This window comes from Trachypithecus francoisi, unplaced genomic scaffold (assembly GCF_009764315.1).
Source record: "Trachypithecus francoisi isolate TF-2019V2 unplaced genomic scaffold, Tfra_2.0 Lachesis_group3, whole genome shotgun sequence".
Classification (NCBI taxonomy): domain Eukaryota; kingdom Metazoa; phylum Chordata; class Mammalia; order Primates; family Cercopithecidae; genus Trachypithecus; species Trachypithecus francoisi.
Window position 1 is genome coordinate 89,501,231 of NW_022681468.1, and position 19,882 is coordinate 89,521,112.

The 19,882-nt window shown below is 39.0% G+C and overlaps 2 protein-coding genes and 1 pseudogene across 12 annotated transcripts in view; 1 reads left to right on the forward strand and 2 right to left on the reverse strand.

The window, feature by feature from the left end:
• Positions 1–9,027, reverse strand: part of LRRC28 (leucine rich repeat containing 28) — a 145,238-nt gene extending 136,211 nt beyond the window's left edge. For 4 of the 5 annotated variants that reach the window (XR_004431780.1, XM_033188863.1, XM_033188862.1 and 1 more), the window contains exons 1-2: positions 8,848–9,027; positions 4,284–4,511 (exon numbers count right to left, since the gene is read on the reverse strand). Coding sequence is in view for 3 of the 5 variants with exons in the window: in XM_033188863.1 (XP_033044754.1) it covers positions 4,284–4,451 (168 nt within the window). In the remaining 2 variants the exon portion in view is untranslated. The remainder of the gene's footprint in view (positions 1–4,283; positions 4,512–8,847) is intronic. The other variant, XM_033188864.1, reaches the window with a different exon arrangement.
• On the reverse strand, positions 94–4,277 carry LOC117070139 (annotated as a pseudogene). Its single transcript, XR_004431779.1, has one exon. The product of XR_004431779.1 is annotated as an endoplasmin-like (transcript).
• A 1,537-nt stretch (positions 9,028–10,564) lies between the features above and the next one.
• Positions 10,565–19,882, forward strand: part of TTC23 (tetratricopeptide repeat domain 23) — a 116,649-nt gene continuing 107,331 nt past the window's right edge. For 3 of the 6 annotated variants that reach the window (XR_004431781.1, XM_033188866.1, XM_033188871.1), the window contains exon 1: positions 10,754–11,217. The gene's annotated coding sequence lies outside the window, so the exon portion shown is untranslated. The other 3 variants (XM_033188867.1, XM_033188868.1, XM_033188869.1) reach the window with 3 other exon arrangements.

Here is a 19,882-nt window from a genome sequence, read left to right on the forward strand (position 1 = left end):
AACATCAATTTACTGGGCAGTAGATTCTTATTTTCATAAATAAAAAACTGAAGCTGAGAAACTATGACAAGACCAAAAGTTTAACTTTTGGTGTGGGGGAAATCTTTTTTATTTTTATATACATGACAAGATTTTACATCAAGAATAGTCAGTTAAATAGTACAAATAAGGCATGTTAAAAAAAATTCAACTAAAAAACCTACTTCTTCCTGTAACCGATAATCCCACATTTAACAGTGCAGGGAGAAGGGGACTGGTGAGGTGCATCTAAAACAAGTCTCTCCCAAAAGAAATGACTTAAATTTCACATTCCCTCTCCACACAGGATGCAAACAGTGAGAGTATAATTTATAATTCATCTTTTTCAGCTGTAGATTCCTTTGCTGTTTCTTGTTCATCTTCATCTGTTCCCACATCCATGTCTTTGTCTTTGTCTTGCTCTGTGTCTTCTGTTGTCTCCTCAGGTTCTTCTTTGGGTTCTTCCATCTTTGCATCAGGATCAATGTTCAATCTGAGGCGAGGCATTCTTTCTATTCTATGTCCATATGCTTTAGTGTCTGGTAAAAGATATCCTGACTGGAGCATTGCTGTTTCAAACAAAACCACAGCAAGATCCAAAACTGTTTTATCATCTTCATCTTCCTTAATTCGTTGAAGCATGTCTCTGATCAGCAGATGTCTGGGATTAATTTCAAATGTTTTCTTCTGACTCGCATGGTAATTTGTAGAGTTGTCCTTGCCCGTTTGGTAAGCTTGTGCTTTCATGATTCTCTCCATGTTGCCAGACCACCCATACTGGCTGGCCACCAAAGCACATGGAGATTCTGTCAGGCACTGAGATACCACAGCCTTTTCAATCTTGTCCTTAAGGGCTTTATCTTTCATCCAATTGAGCAGAGACTCAAATTCTTTCTCAACGGCTTCATGACTCTCCTTAGTTTTCTCACTTTCATGAAACTTCACTCCTTCCTTGGCAACATTCTGGAACTTCTTCCCATCAAATTCGGGAAGGGCCTGAATGCAGTATTCATCCACAGGTTCTGTGAGGTAAATAACTCCATAGCCCTTTTTCAGAAGTCACTAAACAAATGGAGAAGATTCAGCCTCTTTTCTGCTGGACCCAGCCATGAGGTAGATTTTGTCTTGTTTTTCCTTCATTCTTTCCACATACTGTTGTAGGCTAGCAATGTCAGTTGGATGATGAGAAAACTGGAACCTAAGGAGTTTAGCAAGGCATGTTCGATTCGAGTGGTCTTCAATCACGCCAAGCTTAATGTTGGTACCAAATTCTTTCCTAAAAGTATCATTGTATTTCTCATCAGCAATCTTCTTGATCATGCGCAGAGTTTTACAGACAAGTTTCTTCCTAATCACCTTAAGCAGTTTATGTTGCTGAAGAGTCTCACAGGAAACATTCAAAGAGAGACTATCTGAGTCCACCATACCCTTGACAAAATTAACGTACTTAGGCATCATATCATGGAAGTCATCTGTGATGAATACACAGCGCACATAGAGCTTAATGTAATTGCTCTTTTTAGATCCATATTCGTCAAATAGGCCATGTGGAACAAATGTGGGTACAAATGAAATTGATTTGAAGGTAACTTCCCCTTCAGCAGTAAAGTGAATATAAGCCACAGTGTCATCACTTTCCTTTGAAAATGATTTGCAGAAAGCTTTGTATTCATCTTCTACTTCTTTGGATGGTCTCTGCCATATTGGTTTGATATCATTCATAAGTTCCCATTCACGGACAGTTTTTTCAACTTTTTTAGTCTTTGGTTTCTTTTCTCCTCCTCTTCTTCTTCTTCCTTCTTCTCCTTCTCCTTCTTCTTCTTCCTTCTTCTTCTTCTTCTTCTTCCTCTACTACAGCTCATCATAAGATTCTTCTTTCTCTTCTTTTGCTGCTGCTTCTTCCTTCATGGGCTCCTCAACAGTTTCAGTCTTGCTGCTCCATACATAAATAGGAAGGTTTATGAACTGTTAATATTTTTGATAAGATTTTTAATTGTATCCAATTCAAGGTAATCAAATGCTTTTTCTTTTAAGACAAGGGTAATTATCATTCCCCGTCCTAGAGTGTCTCCTCTTGAGTCAGCAATTACAGAATATTCACTGAAGTTGGACTCCCAGATGTCCTGGGTATCATTGTTGTGTTTTGAAGTGACAATAACCTTATCAGCTACAAGGAAGGTGGAATAGAAACCGACGCCAAACTGGCCAATCAGTTCAGGAAGCTGACTGGCCATCTTCCTGTGCTTCAGTCATTTTGTTTAAAAACCCGTTTGTCCCAGATATGGCAATGGTACCAAAGTTTTTAACCACCTCTTCTCTGGTCATTCCTACACCAGTGTCTGTGACACGCACCAGGTTCTTCACCTTATCACACTTAATTTTGACTGTTAGTTCCTCATTTCCAGAAAGAGCATTTTCATCAGTCAGTGATATTAGCCTTATCTTATCTAAAGCCTCAGAATCAGTTCTCTCAGGAAAATCTCTTTATTTTCATACAATGAATTGATGGTAAGTTTCATCATTCTGTTAACTTCAGCTTGGAAGGCAAACTTTTCGGACTCTTATTTATGATGCATTTAATGCATTCAACTGAATAGCTTCTTCCTCTCTCTGTACTACTTCATCATCTGTCCTTGAACCTTCTCTACTTTTACCCAGATCCTCTTCTACTGTACCATCCACATCAACTTCATCATCAGCTCTGACTGACCCGAAGGTCAGCAGGACATGGCAGAGGCCCAGCACCCACAGGGCCTTCATGGCGTGCGGCTGGTGAGTCTCAAGTCCCTTTCGATCGCAAAAGCTGCCTCCACCCTCTCACTCCTGTGTTGATAGTCACACCTCCAGCCGCATGGTCCACCCACAAATTTAACTTTTATAAGCAAAGGTCAATTCTCTGAACAAAGTCTACCCCATTGGGCTATGGCAGATAGTTAATAAGTAATCCACTCACAAAGTTTTCTTTATACATAAAGAGCAAACATGGGAAAATCTAGGCTATAATCCTTGTCAAAATATTTCTTATACCACTTCTCATTAAAGGGTTAAAAAAATACTAGTATGGTTTCATATCATGGGATGATGACTTTGCAAAAAAGGATTCCTATAACTGCATATAGATTTTCCAAGTTGGAAAACTGAAAAATCTAATTTCAGAAATATAAGTAGGCATTCAACATATATGCCAATATGCTAATCACAAAAGAACAAAACATACTTATCTATTTACTTCCAGACAGAGCAAAGATAAACTAATTTTACAATGCTTTCTACCCACTACAGGCATTGTACACAGATCAAATAAAACTTTTCCTGGAAAACATGCCATATACATGAAGCCAATAAGATACACTTTCCAGATATTTAGCAAAGTCCAACATAGCGAAGGGAATGAAGAATGGGTGAATTCACAAAGTAGCAAAATTTCATAAATCATCTAAAATGAGTAAGAACTAGAATTCAAGTACAAGATTCAAATAAGGTTAAGTGATAACCAGAAAAGGCCATACAAAGTAAATCCATTTAATACAGAGTCCAAGTTTTACAATAAATAGCAGGAATAAAAAGCTTGATTTGGACATTCTTTTGAAAAACTTTTAGTTTATCTTATATGTAATACAATTCAGATTATAATGAAAACTATGTGCTTATTCTTAGAACATAAAAAGAGCAAATTAAATGTTGCCTTTGTGGCAAAATTTTTTCCAAAAAATTGTATGCCAGCCCAATTCAAAGTCATTTGATTTTCACAGGGCAATCATAAAGGTTTTGTTTTCAAAACATTCAAAAGTTACATTAAGCTTCCCTAGTGCCTCTCTTAATGCTTTAATTTTCAAATCATTCTCCCTTTAATACCTGTATCTCAAAAGCATTGTTGGTCTTTCCCTTGTTTACTTTTTAACTGGTCTGGTGAATGCTGTAATATCCAAGAATCACCTGAGAAGCTTAACATACAAACAAATTACAAGTCAGGACAGAAGCACATGCTAAATGAAGATGGGTTTCTGAATGAGTACTAATTTGATAAGTCATACATCAGTGAATATTTTGCTTTCCTTCACAACTTCCCTTGCAACTTCATAACTGCACGAACTTGGATAACAAATTCATAGCCAATGAGAAACCCCTGTGTCTGCATTTATATTAACCGTATATAAAACAACAGGGGATATAAGTCTTGGTCTGAATGCCTTAGGGTATGTAAATGTATCTTGATCAGGACCACACGTATAAATAATTTTTTGTAGTGTAATATAATACTGTACCAAGGTTGTCAGGGAGTTCCTTTTCATATAGAGTCTCTCCAAGTACTGCAGTCCCTCATCTTTCAGTAACTCCAATGGAAAATGGTGCAGATTCCTATAATTTAAGAACAAATTCTTGTGCTTTTCCAGCCTTGCCACAGAGATCGTCTTACAAAGTTCGGATGCCATGACTGAATATATCCCATCAGGCACACTGCAGCACTATATCTTGTCAAAATTGGTCCATTTCTATAAAGAGAACAAGAAAATTTATTCATTATAAGATTTTTTACAAGCATTGCCACATAAACCAGTTAGCACCCAGAGCTTCTTGAAGACACTGAAAAAGATAATTACATTAATACATTCAATCCTACATTTTATTTTCATAACAACTAAAATTGTCACACATATTTAGGAGGAGATGAAAATGAATAACAATTAATAAAAATACTCTGATTAAGCAATATTTATTACTTATTAGAAATAGTCCTAATGGAAAAAATAGTTTTTGCACTTGAGATAGGAACCCTTGTCTAAGAAAAACAGTGACCAGTTTCATAACATGCAACCAAAGGAGAAGCTTAAAAATCAAATGCAGCAAACCCCATGTCTTTTATGAACTACCTCATTTTGTATTTAGCGTAAGGTACTTCAAAAATATTAAAATATATATTATTTATATCTAGAGCATTAATAGCTTCATTTTCTTCACTTCCTAGTATGTAAATATTGTCCTATATTCTGATTTTTTTCTTTATGTCTTTATTCTTTTCTTTCTTCTTATTTTGTTTTTAGAGACAGGGTCTCACTCTGTTGCCCAGGCTAGGCTGCAGTGGCTCAATCATAGCTCACTATAGCCTCAACTTCTGGGCTCAAGTGATCCTCCCACCTCAGCCTCCCAAGTAGCTGGTACTATAGGCAGCACCACCACACTCAGCAAATTATTTGTTTGTACAGATGGGGGTCTCACTGTGTTGCCCAGGCTAGTCTCAAACTCCTGAGTTCAAGCAATCCTCCCACCTCAGCCTCCCCAAATGCTGGGATTACAGGTGTGAGCCACTGTGCCTCGCCTCTTTGTTTTTAGTTTTATGGATTATCAGAGGCATCAAAGAAATAGATCCAGGGCCACACAGTTTCATTATTTTAAGTTATTTCAATGAAAGAAGAAACACTGCACTCGGAAACAAGAATCCTGTATTATTCTATAATACTACAACGTCTCTGGATCTCCAGTTGCCTAATATATAGAAAGGAGATAGCAACTAATGTACTGCTTTAAAGGCCTGAGTCCAGGGCAGATTATTATAAATTCTCTTCTAGCTCCAAAATCGACAAGGGCAAGAACACAAGTAACATTTGCCATTTTATCCACTAGGCACAGAGCTAAAACAAACTTCACCATCCGTTAACACAAAAAGAAACAAACTAAAGGCTTCAGTAATTTGTCCAAGGTCAAACCGTTCACAAGGGATAAAAGCAAGGGTTTGATGCCAGGTCCAATGAATTTCAAAGTTTGGGTTCTTTACAGACACTGACTCACAAGATTCCACAGGATACTAAGGAAATGCTGAAACAACTACAAAGAAGTTGAGCTTTGCTTAAAGATTTGACTGTTTTCCTCAGCACTTTTTCCCAACTCTCTCTTGGAAAGTACCTTTCAATATTTTTTTTTCTTAAGGAAAGTGATTTTCACTGGGAATTAATACCAAATTAGTACAAAATGCAGCAACATAAGCTTTCAATAAACAAGAGTTCTGTAATTTTCTGCTTATATTTTATTATTTCCAAATTCTAATTCCTAGCTAATGAGCTAGCACTTGCCATTTTATATAAAAAGGTAAAGTATGAAATATTAACTATTTCCAAAGCAACAGAAGGATCCAATACTTTCCCACATTTATTCCACCTTCTCACCTATTTTATGAGATATATTATGTGACTTTGTACAAGATATATCTTTCCACATCTTAATTCTCCTACCTGTAAAGCAAAGGGAAGTAGACTACAAATAACATCAATGATTCTGTGTAGAAAATGAAACTTTATGGGTAATTATTCACTGAACTAGTAAACCGTTAGCAGTTGAGATGTCTCACAACCATCTCAAACTTAACACATTCAAAGAGCTTTCCATTTTCATCATCAATCCGAATCTCCATAGTTTTTCCCATCTCAATAAATGACCCACCCCTCCATCCACCAGCAGGAAGTCATGAATGATTCCATCCTCTCATATTCTGACCACCTCCAATCTATCACAAGGCTAGTGGTTTCCATCTCCCAAAGACATCTCAAATCCATCCAAATCTCTCCATCTGCCAAAACCACAAGCCACTGTCATTCCCTGCCTGGCCAACTGTATTAGCGGTCTCCCTGTGTCCACTCTAGTCACTTCCAACTCATTAATCCCAGCAGTGGGCCTTTAAAAATGTACATGCAATTACATCTCACTCTTTCCAGCACGCATCTTACTAAATAAACCCTTCAGAAACCTCTTATTCAGAAAATCAAACCCATACCAGGCCTTGAAGGTGCCTCACCATCTGCCCCCACCCACTTCTCCAGCAACTCTGCTTGGCTTCTCACCAAGCTTCTGGGTTTTTCCAATCCTTAAAGCTACCAAACCCCTAACAGCACTTGCTGCTCTCCTCTTAGCCTAGAAAGCAATGTCCCATCATTCTCCAGATTTCAACATAAAAATCACTTCCCCAGGCCAGCCGCGGTGGCTCACACCTGTAATCCTAGGACTCTGGGAGGCCAAGGAGGGTGAATCACCTGAGGTGAGGAGTTTGAGAACAGACTGGCCAACTTGGCGAAACCCCATCTCTACTAAAAATACAAAAAATTAGCTGGGTGTGGTGGCAGGTGCCTGTAATCCCAGCCACTCGGGAGGCTGAGGCAGGAGAATCGCTTGAAGCCGCGAGGCAGAGCTTGCAGTAAATCGAGATCGCACCACTGCACTCCAGCCTGGGCGACAGAGACTCGGTCTTAAAAAAAAAACAAAAATCACTTCCCTATCCCAAAGTACTCCCCTGGTGTTCTTTTAGAGGAACTTGGCTGTTTGTTTTTTCTTCGTAGGACTCCTCACAATTTGTCACTTAAATATTTATCCTTGCACCTGTTTATTGTCAATAAAGCCAAAAAGCCTGCAAATAAACCCTTCATTTAGAAATCCTGAGGGCAGGGACTGTGTTGTTTTCTTCAGGCTTGCATACCTGCATCTAGCACAATAACTAAAAGTAACCCTTCCTAATCCCTAGGTGATGGGTTGATAGGTGCAGTAAATCACCAAGGCACAAGTTTACCTATGTAACAAACCGGCATATTCTGCACATATATCCAGGAACTTAAAATAAAATTTTAAAGTAAGCCTTCTAATATCTGATGACATGTGGAAGAACATTGCAAGGTTGATTTTTCATCCACCTATGTCAACACCACGGATAGAGCCTATAAGCTTGCTACATGCCACAAGGATGTCTAATCTTTACAACCGTGTATTGCAATAGACATATGTAGCCCGTTTTGCAGAGAAGGAAACAGTTTCTCGGAGGGTAACATGCCACAGTTCCATCGCAGGTGAACTGACTGCAAAGCCTGTGCACCGCCGCCCTATAATGCAAAACCACACTCACTGAGGCAAGATTCAGTAAGAGATTCCCTGTAACCTGACGGCTTTCCTTCTGAATGTTCTGGCTGGGATTGGCTGCCTCAACAACACCATTACACCCTGTTAAAATTGCTACAAAGGCTGTTTGGGAGATAAAATCTAAACAAGTGAAATCCTAAAACTGCCAGTAATGACAATAAAGCATCAACAATGCTCATAGTTTTGCAGTATGCATTCACGGGCCATCCACAGCCTTTAACAAGGTAATTTGCTAACTCCATTTCACTTTACTACATCTTAACCTAGTTAAGCAAACTACCTCTTGTATAGTTATACTACCTCTTATGTAGTTAGGGCAAATAGTATTACTTAATATCAGCTGTATACAGCTGCACCTACACACGAGCTTCCTGACAGGTGAACACCAATCTATCTTATTAAAAACAAAACAAAAAAATCAAAAACCTCTCACCAAAATTCCACACATATTAAGGAATATTTTGAAAGAAAGGAGTCCCTTAGACTGACTTGCCCGTACTCAATTTAGTAGAATACGCACTCCAATTTCCTAACGCTGGAGATGAGAGAACTATGAGCTACACATTAAAAGCATTTGTAAATGGCTATTTTCTCAGCTCTGTGATAACAAACACTGGCAGAGTCTTAGGCAAAACACACGCCGTTTCGCCCGAGTTAGCCAGCCACTGAGATCGTTACAGTTGGGAAGCAGCGAGCCCAGCAGCAGGAATTTCACGGACCCGGTATCAGGGTTCTCGGGTCCCAGGGGCCGCGGGCCGCAGAGCGCGAGAAGGACCCGGCAGCTGTGGCTACCAGAGGCCCGGACGGCCCCGCTGTCCCACTCGCCGCGACTCGGACGCTTTGGCAGGACCAGGTCTGGGGCGTCCCCCTCTGGGGCCGGGTCAGAAAGCCCTGCCACTTGAACCACCCGACGAGGCGGACAGCTCTACTCACCTTAGCGCCAGCAGAGCCAGCGCTCCGGAGCGCAAGCGGCGCTGGAAGGCAGGCGGGGGACGGCGGGCGGGGCGGGGCAGGGAGCCGAGCGGGGGCGGGGCGGAGCGCCGGGCGTCGGGGGCGGGGCTCCGGGGGCGGAGCGGAACCCGTGCTACAGGGAGCTGGAAAAGAGGGAGCGGGAGAGGAGCAGGGAACCTCGCGATAACCCCCTGTGTTCTCGCGCTTTCACGATAGGTGTGGGAAAATGTTTGTTTGCCAAGCGATGTGTCTATTGGCCGAGAGCGCGACTTCCTCTATGCTGGCCCCGCCCGCGGCTCTACTCTTGCTTCCGGCTCCGGCATGGGGTATGATGTCGACGGAGTGGCTTTTTGTTTAGCATCTTGAAGGGGGTAATTTAGCCAGCTCCAACCTCGGGAGCCGCCAGTTACTGGCCTGTTCCTTCATTCATACATTCATTCAGTCACTCGGGCTCTCATTCAGTAGCACACGTTGAGCGTTCATTCTAAGAGCTGTTTATAGATTATCTCGTTGAACCCTTGACAGCAATCCCGTGACACAGGGACTAACAGCACCAGTCTGACGGTTGAAAAACAGGCCAGTGGGTTTATGTAAGGAAGCCAATGTTAGCAAGTAGTGAGTCTAAGCACTGGATTTAAGGGGTCACTGCGCACTGGTAGATAACAAAGATGAGGAGGAGGTAACCTAGTCTCTGCCCTTCAAGCACCCAAGGTTTATTGTGAGAAAAGATTGCTACAAAGGACAGGAACAATTTAGAGAGTTAAATACAATGACAGTTCCTAGCATGACTGAGTAGGCTGTCATTATGTATTTCTTCAAGACGAAAATTATGTCAGCGAAATAGCATCAAAGAAAGAGTTTTATGCTGTTAAAATGCTTGGAAGCATTTTAAAAGTTCGGAAACATTTTTAAGAGATACTTTTTAAAGTGTCTCAATATGACACATTTCCTTCTGAAATGAAGGTTTTAAAGTATTTTCCTCTACTACAATCGCTGATATTTTTTGTTCCGTGAAAAGCGTGTCTATAATTTGCGAGGCTCCTTTTCAAGGAACCTTAACTTTGTAATGAAGCAGTTTTACAGTGGCTGACTTAATTACTCTTAGAGATGAATAACCTAGAAAGCAGAGTTACATTAAATAAAAAACATTGGTTTCAAAACAAGGTATGAGTTATAATAAAATGTTTATCAGTTATCTGTTAAATCTGCTCTTCAAGAGCTACTCAGGTATAGAGCACAGTATATGTCATGTATTTCTAAGATAGTTTCATAATACCTAAGAATTCGTGGCACTCAAATTTTTTGCTGGTCTTAAAATGAGGAAATCCACATGTTATGTAAAAACAAAGATACTTTTGTGGTCAACCCAAATAATAAGACTTGCTGCTAATATATGAAGAGTTACACCCCCCAAAAAAGAAAGAAGATTAACAATAGAACAGTTTTTTCAAAATAATGTTAGCCTCTTAGTTTTCATTTCTTTTTTTTAAAAGGAGAATACCGTTTTTAATGCATTAATTTAATATCTGATATTTGATAATGAAAAATGAATCATGTTAAAATTACTTTCACCTCCTCCCCAAATTGACACAAAAGATACCAAGTGATTATATGTGAGAGTATCCTATGACCCCACTCTTAGAAGTTCTCCCAATTTGCAGAGAATCAGTTTGCACGTTTTGTCTCTCTTGAAGGGGGAAAAAATTCTCTAAGCTGGTGATTTTACATTCTTTGACAAACTTCAATAGCAACAGGCAGCGATACCACTTTAAGAAAATTCCAAGGAAGAGACTTCATTTTAAAATTCCCACCTCTGGCTCCCAAGGATTGGTTTGCAAACTTCGACAAAATAATCTTCTCCACTCGCTATTGGTGAGTGCCCTATCATTCATTCCTTTGCCTGGAGTTTTGTGAGGTACCCGCTTGCTTTACGGGAAAAAGCTGCTCCGGAACTGCCTTACTTTAGACTTTTTCATGGTTATCAATCTGTACAAAGAATCACCAAACTGATAAAGCAGGAACCAAAAGGGCAAGTCACGCTGCCAAGACAACTGTGTCATTCGCTCGAAAAAGAAACGTGAGCCTCCCCCAGCAGACTGGGTAAATCGGCAAAGGATTTTACGACGTAGTTGGAGATTGGAGAGTTACAGAAACTTTTACGGTTTTTTTGTTGTTGTTGTTGCTGTTGTTGTTTTTTACAAGTTTTAAAGGAGTGATTGAGTGTCAAAAGAAAAGCAGAGAAAAATACAGGCACAATTTAAAGATAGCAGGAAGAAGTGTTCCCAGAGTATTTTTCTCTTTAGGGTGAGGTTTGAAAGCATCATGCCCAGATTATCAGTGGATTTTTGAAAGGTAAAGGAGGCAAGATAGTAAGATTAACTATAGATCATTTTCTACTTTAATAAACTGCTTCGTTTTTGTTGCTTAAATGTGGATTTAGAAGGATATTTAGTAATATTGTAATTTTAAATGAATATTTTTGTTTGTATATTGTCATACCTGGCATAATAGATAATACATCTATTAAAAGATATAAGAGAAAATAGAGTTGCTTGAACCCAAATTTTGTGTGTATCTGTGGATTAGGGAATCCAGGGACAGATCTGCTAATGGCTAAATAAAACATACTATAGATACCTGAAGCAGAATCAGCATGTAAGGATAAATTCTCAAAAAAGAAATCTAGCATCGTATTTTCAAAAATGGCATTTTAAATTAAAACAAATATAAAAGAGAATTTATCAAGGAAACATTGATAAACATGAATAACTATTTCTTGAGTTGCCTCTGTTAATCCATATAGGGGAATATAAAGTAATAAAACCCAGCCCCTCAAGAACAGGGACAAATGAGGCTCAGAACATTTAAACTAAAACTTATGAACAATTCTTAATGCCCAGATGACTGTTGTGGAGCACAGATACTTCAGGAGCTCAGCTCAATGTGAGATGAATTATTCAGAGAAGGCTTCACAGTATGGGTAAGACTCAATTTGGGCCTGAGCAATGGGCAGAATTTCAGAGAGAAAAGAAGGGAAGTGGCATCCCTACTAGTGAGTGAGTTGTTAGAAAGTATGTGCAGCCCGAGGAAGAGCTGGCTGTGACTGCAGCAGAAGGTTCATTTGGAAACTTTGGTTAAAAATTTATAAAAACAGCATGAGAAAAATGAAGAGCTAGAATTCCCAAAATCAAGGGTTTTGGTCCTGTGTCTGGAACAGGAGGCACACCTTATGAAAGTAATATTTGAAGATGATAAAACTGACAGTGCAATTTAAGATGACTACAAGAGCAGAGACCAGAAGCTAAGGGGCCTCATACTGTAAATACTGGCACACAGATGAGTAACCATGCTTCTTACCCAAATACATTTACCTTATCATTGTTGAATAATATAAATTTTGATGCATTTCTTTGTAGTCTTCGAAAGCATTGAGTTTACTTCTTAAGATTTTGGGGGACCTCTGCTACATTGTCTTGGGGAATCATGGTTGCCGCATCTTTATAAAAGTCTTGTCATAAGATGTATAAAAACCAGAATTACACATAAAACTGCATTGCGGTTTCATAGCTATTTTTTACCAGCTTTAATGAAGTATAATTTATATATTATAAGGTTCATTTGTTTTAAGGATATAACTCAATGATTGTTTTAGAAAATATAATAGAGTTGTACAACCATCACCACATTCCAATTTTAGAAAATTTTCATCTTCCTAAAAAAATACTTTGTGCCCATTTGCAGGTAAGTCCTGGTTTCCTATCCCCAGCCCCAATCACTAAAAAACTTTCTGTCTATAAATTTACCTTTTCTGGGCATGTAAATGGGATTGCACAATATGTGATCCTTTGCATCTGGTTTCTTTTACTTAGCATAATGTTTTTGAGGTTCATCCATGTTGTAGTATGTCTCATTACTTCATTCCTTTTTGTTGCTAGGTAATAAATCCACTCGATGCAAGACCATATTTTATTTATTTAACAGTACCAATTAACAGACATTTGGATTTCTTCCAGTATTTAATGATAGTGTTTAATTGTACTAATTGTAATTGTATTACAGTACATACAGTACAGTATTTAGCTATTATGAATAATGCTGCTATGAAGATGGGTACAAGTTTTTGTATGAACATGTGTTTTCAGTTTTCCTGGGTGTATATCTATGAGTGGAATTACTGTCATATGGTAACTCTGTATGTGTAACTTTTCGAGGTGTTGTACAACTGCTTTCCAAGGTGAATTCCCACTTTACATTTCCACCAGAGTGTATGAGGGCTCCAATTTGTCCACATCCTCACCAACACTCCTTATGATCTGTCTTATTCATTCGGCTGGATTTTAAGTGGTATCTTATTACAGCTTTTATTTGCATTTTCCTAATGACTGATGATATGAAGCATCTTTTCATGTGCTTATTGACTATCCATAGATCTTCTTTTATAAAATGTCTTTCAAATATTTTTCCTGTTTTTTTAATTGGGTTGTCATCTTGTTACTGATTTCTTTATTTATTTATTTTGAGACTGAGTCTCGCTCTGTTGCTCAGGCTGGAGTGCAGAGTGGCGCGGTCTCGGCCCACTGCAGTGTCTGCCTTCTGGCTTCAAGCAATTCTCCTGCCTCAGCCTCCCAAGTAGCTGGGATTATAGGCGCCCATGACCGTGCCCGGCTAATTTTTTTGTATTTTTAGTAGAGATGGGGTTTCACCATGTTGGCCAGGCTGGTCTGGAACTCCTGACCTCGTGATCCACTCGCCTTGGCCCCCTACAGTGGTGGGATTACAGGCATGAGCCACCGCGCCGGCCCATGTTACTAATTTTTTTTTTTTTTTGTCACAGAGTCTCACTCTGTCACCCAGGCTGGAGTACAGTGGCTCGATCTCAGCTCACTGCAACCTCCGCCTCCCGGGTTCAAGCGATTCTTCTGCCCCAGCCTCCCAAGTAGCTGGAATTACAGGTGCCCACCACTATGCCCAGCTAATTTTTTGTATTTTTAGTAGAGATGGGGTTTCAGCATGTTGGCCAGGCTGGTGTTGAACTCTGGACGTCGTGATTTGCCCACCTCAGCCTCCCAAAGTGCTGGGATTACAGGCGTGAGCCACCGCGCCCGGTCCCATGTTACTGATTTTTAATTGTTCTTTATGTATTGTGGTTAAAGTCTTTTATCAGATTAATGATTTACAAATCTTGTCTCCCATTCTGTGGTTTGTCTTTTAACTTTAATAATAGTATCTTTTGAAGCAGTAAAGGTTTGGATTTGATGAAATCTAATTTATGTTTTTTTTTCCCCTTTATCACTTGTGCTTTTGGTGTTGTATCTCAGAATTCTTTGCCTAACAGGCCAGGTCCTGTGACTTACCACCTGTAATCCCAGTATTTTGGGAGGCCAAGTTGGGTGGATCACCTCCACTCCAGCCTAAGCGACAGAGTGAGAGTGCATCTCAAAAAAAAAAAAAAAAAAAGTTCATGAAGATTTACTCCTATATTTGCAAAGAGTTTTATAGTTTTACCTCTTACTGTTAAGTCTTTACTCCATTTGGAGTTAATTTTTATATATGGTATGAGGTATAGAGATCCAACTTTATTCATTTGCATATGTCTATCCAATTATTCCAGCACTGTTTATTGAAAAGACTGTTCTCTTCCCATTGAACTATCTTGGCACCCTTGTTAAAAAATAATTCACATATATACGAGTTTATTTTTGGACTCACGCCACTATCCCATTTTTCTATATGTCAATTCTTTTTTTTTTTTTTTTTTTTTTTTGAGACGGAGTCTCGCTCTGTCACCCAGGCTGGAGTATAGTGGTGCGATCTTGGCTCACTGCAACCTCCGCCTCCCGGGTTCAAGCGATTCTCCTGCCTCAGCCTCTCAAGTAGCTGGAATTACAGGTACTCGTCACTACCTGTAAATTTTTTGTATTTCTAGTAGAGATGGGGTTTTGCCATGTTGGCCAGTCTGGTCTCGAACTCCTGACCTCAAGTAATCCGCCCACCTCGGCCTCCCAAAGTGCTGGGATTACAGGCATGAGCCCCCGCACCTGGCCTCTATATGTCGTTTCTTATGCCAGTACTACCACGTTGTTTTGGGGAGGGCTTTTCCCCAGCTTTATTGAAATATGATTGACAAACTAAAAATTATATACATTTGAGGTAGACATCATGGTGTTTTGATATAAGTATACCTTTTGTAATGATTCCCACAATAAAGCTAGCTCACACATTCATCACCTGACATAATTACCATTTTTGTGTGTGTGATGAGAACACCTAAGATCTTAACAAATTTCAGTCATTTTCTATAGTTACCATGCTGTATATCTCTAGAACTTATTTACCTTATAACTGAAAATTTATAAGTACAACACTTTTGATTACTTTTACTGTAGTTTTATGGGAAGTGTGAGTCCTCCAACTTTATTCTTCTTTTTTAAGATTGTTTTATTTATTCTTATTCTTGTATTTCCATCTTAATTGATCCATCATAAGGATCAACTTGTTAATTTCTGCAAAAAACAGACAGCTGAGATTTTGATGGATATTACATTAAATCTATACATCAATTTGAGGAGTATTCTATCTTAGTATTGAGGCTTCTAATCCATGAACATGGAATGTCTCTGCATGTATTTAGATCTTTAAGTTCTTTTGATAGTGTTGTATGATTTTCATTGTACAAGTCTTGTGTTTCTTTTGTTAAATTTATTCCTGCATATTTTATTCTCTTTTATCCTATTTTGAATCAAAATGTTTTCTTAATTTTATTTTATGATTATTTATTGCTGACATATAAAAATACAATTTTATTTATTTATTTTGTATCTCATGGCCTTGCCAAACTTTAGTCGTTCTAATGGGGTTGGGGGGGGTTATTTATTTATTGTGGAATCCTTAGGATTTTCTACGTAGAGGGTTATGTCATCTGATAATAATGTTTTATTTTTCCCTTTCTAATCTGCATGCCTTAATTTATTGTTCTTGCCTATTGCGCTGACTGTAATATCCATTACAACCTTAACTACAGGTGGTGAGAGCAATCACTCTTGCCTTGTTTCCAATCTTAAAGGGAAAACGTTCAAACATGCTCCGTTAAGTTTGATATTAGCTTTAGGTTTTTGTTAATCAGGTTTTTTTGGTTTTGTTTTGTAATTTTTAATTTTTGTGAGTACATAGTAGTAGGTGTATATATTTATGAGATACATGTGATGTTTTGATGCAGGCATACAATGTATAATAATCACATCAGAGTAATTGGGTATCTGTCTCCTCAAACACTTATCATTTCTTTGTGTTAGAATTATTCCAATTCTACTCTTTTAGTTATTTTGAAATACACAATAACTTAGTGTTGACTGTAGTCACCCTGTTGTGATACCAAGTACTAGATCTTACTCATTCTGTCTAACTATGTTTTGTAGCCATTTACTATCCCCACTTTTCCCTCCCACCCCAATACCCTTCCCAGCCTCTGGTAATCATCATTCTACTCTCTGTCTTCATGTGTTCAGTTGTTTTAATTTTTTGCTCTCATCAATGAATGAGAACATGCAAAATTTGTCTTTCTCTGCCTGGTTTATTTCGCTTAGTATAATATGCTTCAGTTTCATCCATGTTGTTGTAAATGACAGAATTTCATTCTGTTTTGTGTGTATGTCTACCACATTTTTTATCCATTCATATGTTGATGAACATTTAGGCTGATGCCAAATCTCGACTGCTGCAGTATACATGGGAGTGCAGAAAGGATCTATATGGAGCAGTGGGATTGCTGGATCATATGGTACTTCTTCTGTTTTTGGCTTTTTGGGGAACTTCCATACTATTCTCCATAGTAGCTGTAATAACTTGCATTCCCACCAACACTATATGAGTGTCCCCCTTTCTCCACATCCTCACCAGCATCCATTACGGCCTTTTTAATAAAAGCCATCTTAGCTGGGGTGAGATGACCTCATTGTAGTTTGATTTGCCTTTCTGTACTGATCAATGATGTCAAGTATTTTTTCATATACTTGTTGGTCATTTGCATGTCTTTTGAGAAATGTCTATTCAGATCTTTTGCTCACTTTTTAATCAGATTATTAGATTTTTTTTCCTGTTGGGTTTTGTTTGAGCTCCTTATATATTCTGATTATTAATCCCTTGTCAGATAGGTAGTTTGCAAATATTTTCTCCCATTCTGTGGGTTGTCTCTTCGCTTTGATTGTTTCCTTTGCTATACAGCAGCTTTTTTACTTGATGTGATCCCATTTGTCCATTTTTATTTTGGTTGCCTGTGCTTTTGAGATCTTTCTTAAGAAGTCTTTGCCCAGACCACTGTCCCAGAGAGTTTCCCCAGTGTTTTCTTTTGGTAATTTCATAGTTTCAGGTCTTACATTTAAGTCTTTAATCCATTTTGATTTGTAAAATCAGGCTTTTATTAGTCTTTTATCAGGTTGGGGAAGTTTTTTTAATCATGATTGGATAATGGATTTTGCCAAATGTGTTTTCTGCATCTATCAAGATGATCAGATGGTTTGTGACCATATTCTATTATATAGTGTATTATATTAATGATTTCAGATGTTAAACCAACCTTCCATTCATAGGATAAATCCTCCCCCTTGATCATAATGTATTATCCTTTGTATTTGTTGCTAGATTTGGTTTGCCAATATTTTGTTGAGGATTTTTGTGTCCATATTCACGAGGGATGTTCATTTGTTATTTTCTTGTGATGTCTTTGTCTGGCTTTGATATCAGGGTAATACCTCATAGAACAAGTTGGAAAGAGTTTCCTTCTCTATTTTCTGATAGAGTTTACAAAATACTCATGTTGTTTCTTCTTTAAAGGTTTAGTAGAATTCATCACTGATGCCATCTGAGCCCGGGCTTAACTTGGTATAAATATTTTTAATTACTATTTTAATTTTTTTACTTATTATAGTTCTATTCAGATTTTCTATTTTTCTGTTATTTGGTTTCAGTATTTTTTATCTTTTTAGGGTGTTTTTCCAGTGCCTTAGCTTGCATATGGGTAAGGTTGCTTCTTAACTAGCGTACACTTTCACTAGTTAAGAAACTAGTCATAATGGCTTTTTTTTTTTTTTTTTTTTTTCCTGAGACAAGGTCTTGCTCTGTCACCCAGGCTGGAGTACAGTGGTGTGATCTCAGCTCACTGCAGCCTCTTCCTCCTGGGCTCAAGCAATCCTCCCCACTCAGCCTCCCGAGTAGCTGAAGGAGCCGAGCACCACCACATCCAGCTAATTTTTGTAATTTTAGTGGAGACAGGGTTTTGACATGTTGCCCAGCCTGGCCTTGAACTCCTCGGCTCAAGCCGTACACCTGCCTCAGCCTCCCACAGTACTGATATTACAGGCATGAGCCACCATGCCTGATTGATAAGGTTTTTTATTTCCTAAAAGCCACTGCCCTGAGGGGCCCTGCCCCTTCCTCAGGCTCCCCTACGTCTCTCCACAAGTCAGCATCCAAAGGTTCACACCTGGAATAGCAGGGGACCTTCAAAACCCAGCTCCAGCCTCGTTGGCACCTATATAGATTGGTTGGCCCTCCTGCTATTTCAGTTATTATTTTGAACATCACCACTTGGAAATGGAAGACTGAGACTCCACTTCAGACCTCTTCTTCCTAACACCTTGATCTGGGGCTGATTATGTGCTTTAACATTCTACTGGGCAGGTCTGGTAGAAGGAACAGTATCAATTGACTGAGTAGGTCTCCCTGGCAGTTGTGATTCAGAGACCTAGAAAGCTGAACCCACACCTGGCAGGAAGAGGGTGGTTTGTGGGACCTGGGCTGATGTGTGATGAAATTTTAAGCCCCAGCTATAGCTACTACAAAGAAAAGAAAAGTGACTGATGATAAGCATGTAACTCAAAGTAAGTGAACTCAGAAGCATGTTTTTTGTTTGTTTGTCTATTTGTTTGTTTGAGACAGTTTCGTTCTTGTTTTCCAGGCTGGAGCGCAGTGGTGCAATCTCAGCTCACTGCAACCTCTGCCTCCTGGGTTCAAGAGATTCTCGTGCCTCAGCCTCCGAGTAGCTGGGATTACAGGTATGTGCCACCACACCTGGCTAATTTTTTGTATTGTTAGTAGAGACAGGGTTTCTCCGTGTTGGTCAGGCTGGTCTCGAACTCCCGACCTCAGGTGATCTGCCCGCCTCAGCCTCTCAAAGTGCTGGGATTACAGGTGTGAGCCCCCGTGCCCAGCCTGAGAAGTATGTTTTTATGTTGAGGATGTTACTGTATGATGCCACATACATTGAAACACACACATTTAAAGTAAGGCCACAGACTCAAATGCCTCTAGAAGCCAGACAGAGGCCCAGAATAACAAATACTGCGGGGCATCTTACTTATTTCATCTTTAAACTTTCTTTTCTGACTCCCCTAAATGGAAGATAAGAAAATATAGTTAAATCTATTGAAGATATTGCATTCCTGTATATAAAAATGTATGGTCATTTTTTAAAATGCAGGCTTGGGTTTCCAAAGCAACATTTGCTTCCCACTGCTGTAGACTGTGGTCAGTGAAAGGCAGGGAAACCACCTGTCATGGGAAACCACCAAATTATGAGAAGACCAGGGTCCTAATTCTGGCTGTGTGATGTGCAACTGATTTAGCTTCATTTCATCAATCTTTATTTATAAAATGGGGATGATAATACCTACCCTCTGTAGGTAATTATGTGGTTGTAAGGGCCACATGAGATAAAATATGTGAAAGTATAAAGTGTAATGTATATATTAGTTGGTATTGCCCAAATCACTTGGGTAGTTGGGGAAGCACAGTTTCTTGAATCTCAGATTCTCCGTCTCTGGCTACTACTCTTCTCTAGACAGCAGCACCCGTTGAAATGGTCATCTTATCAGCCAGTGGGGTTGAACAGATGAGTAAGCATAAGGCAAGAAGTTATTAGAAAAAAGTTAGCCAACATCTTGGGATCTCAAATAGCACTGTGTCTCTGTACAACAGGGTATAGGCAAAGCTTTCGTGTTAAACCTGAAGTATTGACCTTTAA